This window comes from Scomber scombrus, chromosome 3 (genome assembly GCF_963691925.1).
Source record: "Scomber scombrus chromosome 3, fScoSco1.1, whole genome shotgun sequence".
In the NCBI taxonomy this organism is placed as follows: domain Eukaryota; kingdom Metazoa; phylum Chordata; class Actinopteri; order Scombriformes; family Scombridae; genus Scomber; species Scomber scombrus.
In genome coordinates this window covers 26236252-26252548 of record NC_084972.1, presented here as the reverse complement: position 1 = coordinate 26252548, position 16297 = coordinate 26236252, and the positions used below count along the sequence as shown (strand labels likewise).

Here is a 16297-nt window from a genome sequence, read left to right as displayed (position 1 = left end):
AAGCTCTGCCATGTTTCTCTCTCAGTGTTTTTGCTGTCAGTGTGTTAAAGCTGATTGTCTGCATCCCATGCTGTTTGTTATTAGGAAATCATATAATTTCTGATTGGAAATTACTAACTATTAACTATCTTTCTATCTATCTATCTATCTATCTATCTATCTATCTATCTATCTATCTATCTATCTATCTATCTATCTATCTATCTATCTATCTATCTATCTATCTATCTATCTATCTATCTATCTATCTATCTATCTATCTATCTATCTATCTATCTATCTATCTATCTATCTATCTATCTATCTATCTACTTACCTTCCTATTTATCCATTTGTTGACATTCTCCAAAACGTTAATATAGTTACTTGAAAATATACAGTACGTGTTTTTTAAATGATACAATACACCAAAGACAACCCCCCCCCCCCCCCCCCCCCCCCCCCAAAGTAAACAAATAAAATACAATAAAACAACTCCTTAAATTAACTTATAAGTGTGTGCTCTTTATTCACGGTGGTGCAGTTCCCCTCCGCTCCAGCAGGGGTCGCCACTCCTCCGGTGGCTCCGCTCTGAGAGGTTAAACCTTCCCGAACAACGTCATCCTTTCCTTCCGGCTCTGGTCCCCTCACAAGTGGAAAGGTAAAGATGATCCCGGCGTAGTAATCTAAATATATCTTCAACATCTCCAGTGCTATTAAAGAAAAATGTTCGGTTTATGATCCATGGTATTACTATAATAGTATACAAAAGCGTATTTTAGCCTTAAACTTAGTATAATAGCTGATATTACACTTAGAAGTGGGGAAGTAAGCCTGGTTCTGATGTTCACTAATGGCTGCCATTTTTCCTCTGTTGTCTCCAGGCCGCGTTTTAGTCATTTTAAAAGCTAAATGCGTCTAAGTAGTGTTATTAATATTTAAAAAGCGTTATGTATTTGTTTCTAAGAGCTTCACCAAAACACATTTTAACCGCGGAAGTTCAACTACATCAGAAATAGCTAAGTTAGCTCACCGGCTAGCCAGATGTCATGCTACCATTAGCTGTCTTGCACCACTTTTTATTAATTATAAACTCATCTTTTTAACTCAGATGCTGATGCCCAAGAAGAATCGCATTGCTATCTATGAGCTCCTCTTCAAGGAGGGAGTCATGGTGGCCAAGAAAGATGTCCACCTGCCCAAGCATCCCGAGCTTGCTGACAAGAATGTGCCCAACCTTCATGTGATGAAAGCGATGCAGGTGAGAAACTGGTGATGATAATGAGGATGTGGGGGGTTAACTGTGATATTCAGAGGGTTAAACAGCTGCTGATGTAGACATGAAGTGTTTGGTTCTCTATGTAGAACTATTCAGGTAGACTTGATGGTCTGAAGAAGGATTGTAATGTGTCTGATGCATTATTAAATGGCAGGTTAACGGTATCCAAGTGTCTTTTGACAAGTCAGGTACTAAAATTAACATTGAAACAGGTTTTATGTGTCAAGTAGATATCTTTCAATGTCAGTCTTTTTGGTGCCAAAGTCCCTCTTTTGTTACTATTATTCCACCTCAGCTCAACAGGGAAACATGGAGAGTATTTGATGATAAAAAGACTGTAAATGTGTCAGATATCCACTTGACTAACTCAGTTGAAACCTCATTTTAGCTTTAGATAAACTTCCAAATGCATTTTTGGCCATATGACTGTGTGGACACATTGTAGATTTACATTTGAAGCACATTTCAAAGGGATCTTTTAGTAGTCAGTATGAACAGGAAGAATGATGAGTGAGGGGAATCTTTTGAGTGTTCATGTGGACACCTGACTGCTTTATGATTTGAATAATTGTGAACCTAAGTTCTTATTCTGTTAAAGCAGTGGCTCCCAATCTACAAAGAGAGGGATGCTCATTTTAGGAAAATGTTGCATGAAACTTGAATTAAATGTAGTTTTTCATTTAGAAACAAAACAGAAGTAACAGTGTATTAATGCTGGACACAGTTGTCAAGATTCAGGTTGGCCTGATTTATTAGGACAGTGACACAATGTGTGAAGCATAAGTGGGGGGAAAAGTGAGTCTAAGCAAAAATACTGCAAGGCTTCTCTTAATAGTTAACTGCCAGTGTACTGTGTATTTTTTGTTAAAGCTCTGCCAGATTGTATAAAGTTAAACTTATATTTTTAAGTTGCTAAATGAATGCTAATGATGAACATGCCTAATTTAAAAAGTGTGTGTTCTTGGGTTATTTCAATGAACCTTAACTGGGCACCAGTTATAAGTGAAGATGCATTTACCATCTATTTTACCGAAGGATTTATTAATGAATAATTTGTTTTATTTTTCTACATGTGATAACCGCATGGTGTGTCTGCTTTCCTTCCAGTCCTTGAAGTCCTGTGGGTATGTCAAGGAGCAATTTGCCTGGCGTCACTTTTACTGGTACCTCACCAACGAAGGTATCCAGTATCTGAGAGACTTCCTCCACCTTCCCTCCGAGATTGTGCCCGCTACCCTGCGCCGCCAGACTCGCCCTGAGACCGCAAGGCCCAGGCCCAAGGGTAAGCTCTCATATGTGACATGTGTTTGTTAGACTATCTTTTTCTTGGGGTTTTTTCAGTAGAAATTTAATTTATTTCTCAAATGTGACAATGTGCAGACTACTGGTATAAAAAAAAACTGTACCAATGTTGCTTTTTAAAGCCAACATCAGTCAATACCACGTCTGTCTCACTGCTTCTCTGCTTCTTAGTTTTCGTAGTACATCAAATTAAATCTAATCCTGATTGTTAATGTTTGGGAGCTGACACAAAGACAGACATGTAGTCATGAGGTATTGATGTAAACCTGCTGAATGGACACATTCTTCTGAGCTTAACATCAGAGGCTGCAGTCCTGTCTGTTATGAGTTCAGCTGCTCATGTTTAAAGTTTCCACCTCCTGTTACCTGGAGATTTATAATTATGTACAGGATTGAACTAATATAAAATGGATGAGATGTAAGATGAAAATCACAAGCTACATAACCATCATTACCTGAATAGCACATCACAATGTCATATTTAATCTGGCTCAACCTTTTTAGATTACATAAGGGAAATTAAACAAGCTGTACATTGAGTCGTCTTTACAGTCATTTCTATACTTTCCTATCATCTTAGTTTTTGGGATCTATTCAGGCCACAATATTGATCAGTTTTTAATTTCAAGCTGAAATGTTGTCCCACATCATATAACATCCTATTTAGAACATCTGATGCTTTAAATCATTAAATATCTAACATGAAGCTCGGATTCTTTACATATAAGGCTAAATGATGATTGTTGCCACAGCAACACATTCAGCAATTATCTTTTCCTACTTAATAAAGGTCTTCAGTTAGGTCACGAATAATCTGTACATTAAGAGTCCCGGAGGCCACATAAAAAATACAGCTCCCTTATCTAGTATATTTAGTGAGACCCCGAAAAAAAAGAGCAAGACAACTCTCAATTAAAAGCCTTTTTAAGCGATCTTTTAACAAAGTAGAAGTTCAGCTTTTGACTTTGTTTTTCTGTTTCTTCAGGAATGGAAGGAGAGAGGCCCGCCCGCTTCAACCGCGGAGAGGCCGACAGAGATGCATACAGGCGATCTGCTGCACCCCGTAAGTACTCTGCTACTAGTATACAAGTCACTGAACTGCTCAAGTGGTTTTTATAACAAGTAAATGTATAAAATGAGCTGCATACAGTCTCAAATGATGGCAGCTTGGTATGATAAGTTGAGATTTAAAGTTTCTGCATTAAGAAGGACTGGAGGAAAAAAAGGGATAAAGACAACTGGTTCTCGATTATAAAACAGGAAAATGAATTGTCACCTGTAAAGAAAATGTAAAAAATGACGCAATTATGCACATTGTAAAGGACAGTTTATAAATGAACAAAGCTCAACAGAGTTACTGAAGTTTCTCCCAGTAAACCAAGCAGTGTGTGTTTAACAGTCCTATGGTTTTGTAATTAAAAATAAAATTGTTTGCTGACTTATTTTTAATTTTTCTCCAGCTGGTGCTGACAAGAAAGCAGAGGCCGGTGCTGGAGCTGCCACAGAATTCCAATTCGTAAGTACCGCTGCTGTTTTTACACGTCATTAAGTCATAAAAGTAAACTCTTGGTCTAGAATCTTTTTCCTTATGATGACAAATCAGTAATGCATATTGAGCAACAATACAATAAATGCTAAACATTCCTCTCTGAAACGTTGTCAGTGTGTGGGTGTGGTTACGCTGGTTACAATGAAGTGTCGAGCTAAATTTAGTTTGTATATTGCAGTTAAAAAAACTCACTGCTCAGGTCGACTGATGTATTGACTGAACTGTTTTTGTGTTACAGAGGGGTGGCTTCGGGCGTGGCAGAGGACAGCAGCCTCAGTAAATTTTTCAACCTCTTTCTGTACAATAAAGAAAATGAAAATACAACATGTCTATCTCCAGTGTTATTTATGTTAATGCTAATGTGTGTGTGACGAATTTAAAAAATAAGCAATAAGTTAATTTTAGTAGCATGTGATGCTGAGATGGTTACGTGATTCAGGAGAGTGCACAAAAATGAATGCTTATATCTCAGTGACCATGTAAAAAAATCTATGAATTTGGTAACAAAAGGGGGATAAGTGCTTTGAATACAAGTACTTCTCTCTCTCCATTCATAAAACACAGGATCCAGTGAGTCACTCAGGTTGTCTAAATGGCTCTTTATTCAGCTGATGGGTCTCAAAATTTTAGATTGAGGTCACTGAAACTTTGCAGTGATAAACCATTTATGAGCAATGAGGAAACTGTCCAGATTATAGACTGATAACAAGGCTGTTCCAAAAATACACTGTCTTTATACGGAATTCATTTTAATTCAAAGCAGGTTTTGAGTATGTAGTGGGTTCATACTGGGAAAGTTTTAAATGAAGTACACTCAAACAAGTAAAACCGCTTTTGTGTGTGATAGTGCACCTTTTTTCAGTGGTGCATAGCCAAAAGGAAGTGGCATTGCTGCTCATAGCTGGGGGAAAAAAACTAATTGAGTGGTGGGAAAAAAGGTCCAGGAAAAAAATACATTTTTATTAATATTACAAAGTTGGAAACATGAAAGGAAATAATAGAGCTGCCCACAGCAAAAAAAGCTCCAGGAACAAATCAGAAAAAATACATTTTTGGAAATATTACTACCAAGTTGGAAACAGTATTGTATTTAAGTTTGTAGTATGGACAGCAGTTGTTTGACAATGACCACTGATAATATTTAAACTTAGTACATGAAAAGATGAAATATGCAGCCTGAATTCAATTATAGTATGCAAAACCCATATTTTAATATTCAAATGAATCTTATCACAGATCTGAATGTTGCATACCCAGAAAGTATCAGCTGTTACTGATGTGAACAGAGACAAATGACACTGGCCTGAATGTGAAATACTGGTGTTTATTTGTTGGCACATTTATATTACAATCTTCAGTCTTCTCACACTGGTTTTATTCCACAGTCCCAAATGACAAAAGAGGAAAAGAAAGTTCCAGTGACACATTTACCTTGGAGAACAACAATTACATGTATGTAACTTCAAGGCTGAGGTCAACAGCAAGTGCACATGTGTTTATTTTGTTTTTCAATTGCAAGTTTTTGGGGGATATTTTTTAGACTGTACTTAATTTCAATTTTAAATATTTAGGTCATTCAGTTGAGAAACTGGTCTGACTGTATAATCCTTAATGTTACAATCCTCAGCTGCTGAGCAGTGTGCATTTAATAGTTTTTTGCTTTGGCCACAAGATGGGGCCAGTTAATCAACATGGCAACACATATTTACACCATCACCTTTGGTAAAATAAGGAAGTGACTTTATCTGAAGCCCCCAATTGTCCTCTTAATAATTAATAATGTCACACAAAAAGAGCCAAATCTGATAGCAGAAATCTCCAGGAACAAAAGGTGGACGCTAAATTTTAACTCCACATTTTACTTCATAAATTCCCTCCTGAACTCCTAGCTTAATTTGACTTATGACAGGAACGACCTGAAATTTGCCTTCAAAAGGGAGCATTAAATTGAAAATAATTGACACAAATCCTTATTGACCAAAGCCAAAGTGCATCCTCTGGCTGTAAGGGTGCTGTGTTAGCTATATACAAGACATTAGCTTGTCAATAACACAACATATTAAAGAACAAACAGAAAATATGGATAAAGAACGAGTGGTTATTAACAATTACGTCACTGGCTGATACTTGTGGAAATCCTCCTCACATTCACTTTGACAGTACCTGTCCACCACATCAAACCGATAAGAGCTTAAATGAATCATTGCCAATTACTCAGGGTTGGGTTTCGTTTCATTTTTTGCCATAAAACGGGTTCATCCCCTTCACATCTAATTGCAATTTCGATGAAGACTGAAAGGTGTAATCAGTATCTCATAGGAAGTGCCAGGTAGGGCATCATAAACTAAGACTTTGGCCACCACACCTTTCTGGTATACAGTAATAAAATCAGTTCAAAGTCTCAAACTGTTATGAAGGAGGCTTTTTTTTTTTTTAAGACTCCTTTCTCCTTAACCGTCATTCAAAAAAGAAAAATCTGTCAAATTCAGTCATTATTAGCTTGATTTGCTCAGACAGAAGTCACCTCCTTCATAGACAAGCAAGAGAGAAAATCATTAAGAAAAACAGTCACCACTACTGCACAGATCCTTCCAGCCTCTCTTCTATGCTAGCTTTTAGCTCTCAATATATCTTCATGTGAAGATTTCATCAGTTTCTGGACAGCTGCATCAAGTTACTGAAGTTTTCTGTCCATATTCAAAGTTAAAATCACATCTACTGCTGTGCTGGACTGCACTTCTTCATCTTAACCAAGATTAAACCATTAGTTAACAACTACAGCTCCCATAAGTCTTAACCATAGAAGCTGACAAGGTTATAATTGATTTCTATACAGTGACAAGATGCTTAACGTTTAATATCAATGTTGTACATATTTGAACTTTCAATATTTTTATATTAACAATGGATCACATGACTATTTATATATGAAAGAAGAGTTTTCACCATCATCTGCAGTTCCCCACAGCTCCACAGAGATATTCAACATCGTTCAGCTCTTTTTTTTTTGATTTTCTGACCCTCGATTTTACAGTTTTGGTTCGGTCTTCGAAGCAGGCAGATGTTTTTAAGAGTAAAGTCTCAGATAAACCGACCGTACGCTACCTCTCCAGCAACAAACGACAGACACACAGAGTTGGGAACTAGCTGGTGAGCACAGTAGAGCCGGATGTTTCCCTCAGGAGTTTGTGAAGAGCAAAACAGAGAAAATAACTGACTTAAATTGAACATGTGGACAGAAACTCGACTCCATATTGGTGCTAATGTTGCTCCCCATCTGCAAGATTTGAGTAGTTTGCCAACAACTTAGCCATTTCTGATGCCTTTAAAAGGGGCCAAAAAACAAAACAAAAAAGCACTTACTGGAGCTTTAAATATGGACAAAAAACCACAGTATTATGTTTGAACTTTTGAGAAAGGAGTAATTAACTAGTGACTAACTAGCAGAACAGCGAATCGCTTGAAAAGGACTTCAGACCCACTTATTTCTAAACCAAAGTAGTGGTTTGGACACTGCAGTTCTTCATTTGTATAGGTTGGCCAAAGAGGAGAAAAAAAACAGTAATCCCTTACTGTTATAACTTTGTTTTGGTCAAAAAAAAAAACGACAAATGAGAATATTGTAATATAAAACAGGCTCTTCTCTCTCACCAACAAAACAACATCCACATATCCAGTTCTTTAGCCTCAGATGTACTGTACGCTACACCGAGAGAGAAATTCCCCAACAGCTCCAAAGCCAATGCCACAAGTTCAATCAGTTCTTCCAGCCTCAGTTGAAAATACATGTAGCACTCACAGATGTGTAAGAAGGGTTTTTGTCATTTGTACTCTCACCTTTGATCTATACAGAAATAAACAATTTACAATAAAAACCTCTTACATGCTATCTACAGCGCCTCCAGTTTCACAGTATTGAGCCAGCTGCCTCACGCCAACATCGAGAGGCAAAGTGACGCAGCTCGGCTAAAGAGACTTTTGCCAGACGTTAGAGAGAAAAACAAAACAAACAAAAACAAAAAAAACTAGTATTCAAAAGCATTTTACATGTTAAAAACGAGGTCTCAAACTGTACAAGGCTTGTTTGTTCTGCATCTTGCCAAAGACAGCATTATAGATTCCATTACTTTCAATGTCAAGCAGGTGTTTTGAGTGTTTTTGGGGATGCAGATTAAATACTAAAGAAGGAAGGGTTAAAAAAAAAAAAAATCATGACCATAATGAAAAGTGCCCACTAAAGTCACCTGTGCTATGTTACAAACACAATGTAAACAATTGCTTTTTAACCAAACTGAATGTGAGGAGTAAAATATGGAAAAAAGGGTTTTAATAACTTAAGTGATATGTGCTGCATTTTGAAATTACAAGTTCATGATTTTTTAATTTACTACTTCTACCCTCTCAGTATGTGGAGGAAGACTTTTTAGTCAGTCACAAGAAAAGCATTAAAAAAAGAAAAGAAAAAAACAAAACAAAACAAAAAAGGGATTAAAAGGAGGTAAAGACACTGAGGAGAAAGGTGGTTCATTTTACATTGTATGCATGTTGACATTCTTTCACTCTTCATATACAGTGAATACGCTCTGTTCAAGAGTGAAATTGTAGTGCTTGGCTAGCTTCCCAAATGAGAGAAAAACACACTTGACACTTGAAATTGAAAAACTACCGAGGGGCCGTATCCTTCTGATTTTAAAGAGACACCAAGAACCACGATAATAAAGGAGCAAAATGAAGAGAATCCAAAAAGACCTTACCACAAGTCTGTTGCACAGTCAGCATCGGGTCACTCCAAGCGAGTGATACACAACATAACAGTGCTCATGCAAGACAAGTCACTTCCCACAATTTCTGTTGATTCAGATACAGACAACAGTTCCTATCCTTATAACAGGGGAGGGAGTTACACTAATGGGCACATTCATTCACAGAAAAATAACTGAGAAATGGAGGAGACGTTAAAAAGACCACCAAAAGCCTTCAGCTTAAGCACTAAGTATACACTTTTACATTACAACAGTAAAAAGTAGTTCTTGCATTCAATAAACACCACGCTAAGGAAAGAGAATGAGGGGAGCGAGGGGACATTTCATGCAATTGTCAGTAAAAAGAAAAAAAAGAGGGGTCAAAAATTACATTTACATTTACAAAGTGTTTCAGACTATTCAGCCAACACTTGTCATCAAGTCTGTGCCACAGTTCTGGCACAAAGGAGTTGGCAAGGCAAACCATGTTATTGAGACAAAAGAAAAAACAAAAGAAAAAAGAAGAAGTAGAGTAGAGAGAAGAGAAATGACACAAGTAAGAGCGCAAGTGGTGGCGAAAGCTCCCGGGGGTGGAGGGGGGGTCTCAGAGTTATGGTTTTAGTTATCTGATGCCCGAGACGGAGCTCTGATTGATGCTGTAGGTAGGAGAGAGATCCCCACCTATCGTGGCCACCAAAGGTGTTCCGTTACTGGTCAGGCAACTCTCCTGGAGAGCCTCGAAGTAGGTGGCCTGCACAGGCTTGTGACACTGCAACACTTGTATGGCATCGTCTATTTTAAACCATTCCCTTTTTCTCCCTGTTGACAGAACAAGACACCATTGTGGAGCAAGTTAAGACATGTGAGAGACAACACGAGAGAGAGTGAGAGAAATAAAAAAAATAAAAAAACAAGCATTATAAAGAAAAAGTAAATAAATAAAAGGTTTTGACTAATCAGCACTGACTAATCAGCACTGAATACAGTAAAAATCACAAGTGTAAAGACAAAGCCGGTGTTATAATCTACCCAAACTAACCTACAGTAGTCCTAAACTGTGCCTGAGAAGAAAACTGAAGGTTTTTAAAGCTACAGACGTCATGTGACTGCCCGAGAACTTTGTCCGTATGATTCCCCCCCCGTCATTTTCAATAGTAAACAAATGCCGTGTTTTACCAATGTTGACCGAGTCCTCCCAGTCCTCCAGCACCTCCGTTACAATAAGAACATAGACGTAGGTTCTGTGTTTCCTCTCTTGGTTCTGTGGGAAGAAGAATCAAGGTTTTCACTTCTCATGTTGACACTTTTAATTAATTTAACTTCGTAGCAAATAGATGTCAGCTCACCTCAAATACTCCAACTAAGCGACCTAAAGTCCCCTTCACACCGGCCTGAAAAATAAATGAATGAAATGGTGAGCAGATACACGCCACAGGATACAATTACACTGGACAACTAAGGAAATGTTTTAAATATGAGGAGAAGGACAGGGATGCTGTACATCCTAATGCGGGCTAATGACCCGACAATAAACGCCTTATTTTTTAAAGCAGGGTGTTTTGTTGTTGTCAGAGGTATTGATTTAATTTTTTTGAGGCTAGAGTTTGTGTTGTGTTGAGGATTACATTAAAACATAACATTGTTTCTGCCCCTTGCAAATGCAATCTTACCCAATTACTGGATGACTGCAGGCGCTTCCAAATTATGTCAGAAATATACAAAAACACTCACTTAATTTTACTTGAATAAAAGACTGAAATAATAATCTTTGTTGATTTCACACTTGATTAAAAATGTGTCCAATTTAACCAAAGGCAAATTAATATTTAGTTAGAAATAAGTTTTTTGGGGTTTTGCTGTTCTTTTTTTAACTTTCATGACAAATTGTAACTCGTGCTACAGGTGCAATTATTCATTAAATTACCAATTATTTTCTTGATTCATTAATTAGTCATTACAAAAAACCAACAAGTAAGCAAATTTCATTACAATCACCCAGAACCCAAGATGGCATTTCAAATGTTTTGAGTAAAGCAGCAAATTCTCATACTTGAGTTGAATTTTTTATATTGTTGCTAAAAAAACATGACAAACAATTCATCAATAAGCAAAAGAGTTGCGGACTGATCAGTCGACTAATTAACTAATTGCTGCTGTTCTTATGTTACATAGCTGCAAAAACACATGCAAAGTGTGTTCAGTTCATTTATCATTTATGTCACATCCTGGCAGCCTCTCAACAAAATGTTTTGAGCGTCATATAAAAAGGTCATAAACAAAAACAAGGAAAACATATGTTTTGCCATCCGTTGCCGTTACACTCTTCCCATCATCCTGAAACCAAAGACGCTCAACTAACAAGTGGAATGTTTCTTACTGCTCATTACCTACAAACCATTTTATTAAAAACTAAAATAATCTCGAAGTTATAATAGTAGGTCAGGTTTAGATGCAGAGCCAGGCCACTTGCTGACATCTTTCCAGCTTCTTCAGGTTCCAGTTTCAGTCTATAAATAAATGTTGACTCCACACACTGTACCATGGACCATGTGTCGCACTTCTTGGGCCTTCAAGCGAGATCATATGGAAGAGAACAGGCCCACCACTAGAAACCCCAAAGACGTGCCAGGGATTAAGTAATAGGCCAAAAGTCAACCTGTATGTTTTTATGAGATGGAAAAATGTCCTCGCTCAAGCATCCACGTAACTGAAAAGACTAGCGGGCATCGTCTTGGAAGAGGATGTACAGCATTGTGACTGACGTACAACTTATGCAATACTGTGCTGTGTCTTCATCTTGGGGGGATCAGAGGTGTATGAGCACTAGGTCTGTCGCTTTTTTTAATTCGAAATTCAAACTTTGGTTCGCATCTGAGGAAAAATGTAAATATTTGAACTGTAATGACCTCTGAAGTAGTTGTCCTTGTGAGGACCTAGCTTCAGCTACTGCATCAGTAAACTAAGCTAACAAATAAACATGGAGAAGGTCATTAGCATGGAAAGGCATGCTGATTGGATAGTTACGACCCTGCGTGGAAGTATTTTTCGGGGCTACAACATAGATTGCAAATTTACCAACTAATTTAAGGCTGTTTGTAACACACTATACAACAGTGTAGCTGCAGGTTTCATTCCAACCAAGCAGGAGTGAACCAGGCTCGACTCATTTAATCAACTGAACCGGCCCTGTATGACATAGTTTGGACATGGCTCCTCGACAACAACAAAAAATCTGAGGACAACTAACACGAGTGAGGCAGCGGAGGCATGGAATGAGTTGAATAATGTCCGCTCTACAACCTGGTCTGACTGCCTACTTAGTACAACGTCAAGACACAATATGTAGATGTTTGACACCATACAGGAAAATGTAAAGCCTGCACTAAATGGTGAGACGTTCTCTCTGATCACTGATGAATTGGACATTGCTGGCCATGTGTATATACATGCTTATGACACTCACAGTAAATTGTCTTTCTCCGACACATTGCAGTATATGGATTGTGTTCGAATTACTTCAAACTAATGACTTGTTAGTTCGAATTTGTTGAACTAACAACGACTTTTTGAAAAAGTGACAGATCTAGTGTCTACAGAGTCTGAGCCGATGTGGTGGACAGCCAGAGGATCCCTCTTTAACTTTTGGCCCGCCCAAGAGCGCTGTGTCTTCCCTGTCATCCCTGGCATGAGTCCAAACCAATAAGCATAAGAAATAAGTCACCGCTCATATGGTCATCAGAATAAGCTTGTCGGATTAGGATATGTCCTGTTACACCACCGTCCAATAAGAGGCTTAGGACGGCAGAGTATGCGGTGATGCATGAAGCAAGTTTCTGAATGCCGCTTTTTAGCTCTTTTAACAAACCTCTGTAGTAATGTGACATTGCTGTTGACCCCTGTGGAAATGTGTCGGTGTGCTGCGGTGTCCTGCAACTGAACGGCAAGCGGCCAGGATAAGAGATGATATCAACATCCGTCAGTGTGATGGATCACACACAGAGAATAGGTTTTATATGGTCAGTGACCCGCCAACAAATGACAGCCGGGTGAGATTCAGTGTCTTCGGTGCCTTGTCGCAACTCTGTACGAAATGCCCAAGAGATGTGCAGCATATACACTAGAGGATAATTGATTTAAGGGATGCACATAGGCGGTATAAGCAGGATATTGATTTCCAGTGAGATTCAGAGCTGTTCACTAATTGCTACCTTCAGCACACACACACACACACACACACACACACACACACACACACACACACACACACACACAAAAAAAAACAGGCCATCTTCCAGAGAAAAAAAAGGGGGGACAAGAGCAAAGTGATTAATTCAAAGCCTTTACCTGTGTCTTCATCTGAGACGCTGAGTAAGACAAAGTAGTATTGAAACATTAGTCTGTTTGCACAATTAAAGGCTGTGAATTAATCCGTGTGCTCCAGTCCCAGTTTTTTCCTCGAGACATTTACTGTCCTCAAGCTAAGCACCTGATTCAGCTGCATTTTTGCTGGAAGATGCACAGAGAAGTCTGTTTCAACAAAAAAAGGGCCAGGTTTTGTCCTTCAAAATGCCTCAGTAACAGGCCTTCTGGTGTAAAAATAGAGCTGTCTGAAACCAATAAACAATGAAAGCTGATTTCTTAGCCTTCATTTGCCACATTTGTGGGATTGGATAGTGCTGCAGTGCAACCACTGGGCAGCCAGTGTTCAATCTCAGTGTGACCTCCTTTGACACCTAAACACTGCTTTGTAACATGATGCTGTGATACAGCTTACATGTTGCTAGGCTCTCTATCTCTGTCCATGCAAACAGGATGACTGCACTGACGAAACGGGTTTTGAGGGCAAGGTATTAAGGCCCAGTGTTAAATAGAGAGATGATATAATAGACACGAAATACAATACATCGTATAAGCCTACACTCAAACTAATTTCTATGAATGGAAATCTCATTCTCAGAACAATATTCCTGGCTATGAATTAATCTAGGTGGCCATGTTTCACGTCCACGTTACAGTGATCAAAGAAAGTTTTAAAGAGCACAGTTTACATAGGAATGCTTATCTGACAAAAGGAAGATTGAAGTGATTGCATTTTCAAAAGAAACTTGCAATACAGGTTTATTTTAGATACAATAATTATGCTGAAACTCAGTGACAGAACCAACCTCTTCACAGACTTCTCGAGCTGCAGCAACATTGGGCTCTTCCTCGGGCTCCATTCCCCCTCCAGGTACTATCCACTTGTCAGGATGCCTACTGCTGCTCACCAGCAGCACCTACAAAGCATCACAAACAACAGTAGTTAGTCATAAATCAAGTCTAAATCAATGTTGTGTGTCAGGCTGCAACCAATAATTGTCATTATCGACAAATCTGTTGATTAATTTGTGGCCTGGTTCATACATAAAATGTCAGAAAATCCTGAAAAATCTCCTTCATAGTTTCCCACAACCCAGATATTCAGATTATTCTATAGAAGAATGAATAAAACAGAAAATATTTGCATTTAAGAAGCAGGAATCAAAGAATTCGGGACATTTTCCTCTTAAATAAATGACTCGCAATGATTAATAAATGATCAGAATAGTTGGTTGATTTAACAGCTGGCATCTAATCACTGCAGCTCAAATTGTGCATGTTCACTCTGTACAAGTGTTACTGCTTGAGCTTGATATTCAGTAAACAATGTTAGACCCAAGAAGAGCTAAATGTGAACATGCCATTCAATAGCTACCTGTCCACTACTACAGAAATCTACCATGACTATCACTTGAAATTATTCTCTTGCAGACTATACATATATTTCAGTGTGTGTAATTATGTCAATCATTATGTTTACTTTTTTCACAGTGTCAACAAACTACTAGAGAACAACTGAGGCTTGGCTCAGTGCCAGTGTGCTAGTCTACAGTCTCTGCTAAAAGTTTCTAGCTACGTGCCGGTCATACTGATGGGTTTCCTGTAATCAACAGCCCATGTTGTTCACAATCTGGCCCCCTTTGCTTAAACCAGAATGAGGAATTAGTTTATTCTCAAACTCGTCTCCTCCCCCTTAGGTAAAATGTTTCTACTACAAAGACATCTTTGTGCATGTTGTTGACTGGACATCAGGCTTCACAAATCGCTTCTGATCTCAACTAACCCTTTACAGGCTACTGGCAGAGCCCAGGAAGGTACATTCACAGTTATACATGTAAAAAAATATATACAAAACGAGTCAAAGGTTAGGGGTTGTCTACAAGGATGGGGCTGAATCACCAGACTTTTGTATTGTGAGCATAAATGTTAAGTAAACAGCATAAAATACAGGATGATGTAAGCTAAACCGGGCATCACTTCCACTGTTGACTGTAAGCTAAAAATGCTAGCTGCTAGAAGACACAAACATTTCCCCCTGTGACACAAGATATCTTTTAAGTTAGTCTGTCACTTCGGAGAGGCTAAACACTTATCTATACGGATCCAGACGGCTGCTTTTATAAAAGACAAAATCACGGCTTATCTGAGCCTGAGCAGTGGGCTGTGGCCGGCTAGTTAGCATTAGCACGCAGCTAACAGGTTGATTCCAAGTGAAAAACCATCTACACAAGCTAAAGAGGCTTACATAACACTTAGGGGTAAGTACGAGCAAAAAACTGTTTATAATGTACAACATCTTAAGACACTACTAGAGACTAAGAAAAGGAGTGAGTCACCGTCACCAGCTGGCATAATGCTGATCAATATATTCATTTAGAGACAGTGAAAAGCACCCACGGCTGCTACATGCTACTTTGGCCTAGCAGAGCAGCCACATCCTCGGACTCACCTCCTCCTCCGCCTCGCTCCTGAAGCACAGACAGGCGGCCCGCTTCTTGTAGCCATCCCCGTCGTACGTCCGGGTTTGGTTTGACTTGAGCTTCATCATTATTTCGGGGGGGGGTAGCACAAAAAAAGTTCAAAAGTACGAGCTAAGTTTACCACGTGTAAAGCTGATGGTTAGAGACGTAAAGTCCTCCTCCGGGGGGAAACCTCGGCGTTTTTTTTTTACTTAAAAGAAATAACTTCTTCTTCGCTTCATTTTCACAAACCTAGGCACATCTACGGCACGGTCGCCATTACAAGGAGCCGCTACGCCCACGACGTAATTTACCCTTTAATAGCACGGCGAGCGTAAGGAATTCACGTACTGTGCGTTTAAGAATTGGCGGCAGCGGATCGGAGGAAAAACGCAGCACCACGCTCTGACTGGAGTGAGCCGGTGAAGGAAACTGGCACTTTTGGCTCCAACTAGCTTGCAAAACGGCCACTTGTTTTTTTTAGGCTGATTTAAAATTTTAAGTTTTGCCAACTTAATTTGAACGTTTTTTTTAAATATACGTGATGTAATTCGATCAGTTTGTGGGTGAAATGGTGACCTGTGATGCAAAGGGGTTGATTCATCAGTTTCAGCACCGCAGGTAATGG

General features: G+C 38.8%; 2 protein-coding genes across 2 annotated transcripts; one reads left to right on the top strand and one right to left on the bottom strand.

Moving 5' to 3' along the window:
• Positions 1-534: 534 nt before the first annotated feature.
• Positions 535-4433, top strand: rps10 (ribosomal protein S10). Its single transcript, XM_062415925.1, has 6 exons — positions 535-640; positions 1091-1240; positions 2366-2540; positions 3546-3623; positions 4021-4076; positions 4348-4433. Exons 2-6 carry the CDS (start codon positions 1091-1093, stop codon positions 4387-4389), a joined length of 501 nt encoding a protein of 166 aa, XP_062271909.1. The 5' UTR covers positions 535-640; the 3' UTR covers positions 4390-4433.
• Positions 4434-5413: 980 nt separating this feature from the next.
• On the bottom strand, positions 5414-15930 carry nudt3b (nudix (nucleoside diphosphate linked moiety X)-type motif 3b). Its single transcript, XM_062416121.1, has 5 exons — positions 15660-15930; positions 14017-14127; positions 10198-10242; positions 10028-10112; positions 5414-9670 (listed from the first exon to the last, which is right to left on the bottom strand). The coding sequence occupies exons 1-5, from the start codon at positions 15756-15758 to the stop codon at positions 9474-9476; spliced, it is 537 nt and encodes a 178-aa protein (XP_062272105.1). The 5' UTR covers positions 15759-15930; the 3' UTR covers positions 5414-9473.
• Between the last annotated feature and the right edge of the window lie 367 nt (positions 15931-16297).

Excerpts from the sequence above, each read along its gene's own strand:
- nudt3b (XM_062416121.1), bottom strand. The coding sequence starts at position 15,758 with ATGATGAAGCTCAAGTCAAACCAAACCCGGACGTACGACGGGGATGGC. Across the intron at positions 14,128-15,659 it reads GGAGCGAGGCGGAGGAGGAG|GTGCTGCTGGTGAGCAGCAG; the intron begins GTGAGTCCGAGG and ends GATGCTTTGTAG. Across the intron at positions 10,113-10,197 it reads GCTTAGTTGGAGTATTTGAG|AACCAAGAGAGGAAACACAG; the intron begins GTGAGCTGACAT and ends TTCTTCCCACAG.
- rps10 (XM_062415925.1), top strand. The coding sequence starts at position 1,091 with ATGCTGATGCCCAAGAAGAATCGCATTGCTATCTATGAGCTCCTCTTC. Across the intron at positions 1,241-2,365 it reads ATGTGATGAAAGCGATGCAG|TCCTTGAAGTCCTGTGGGTA; the intron begins GTGAGAAACTGG and ends CTTTCCTTCCAG. Across the intron at positions 4,077-4,347 it reads CTGCCACAGAATTCCAATTC|AGGGGTGGCTTCGGGCGTGG; the intron begins GTAAGTACCGCT and ends TTTGTGTTACAG.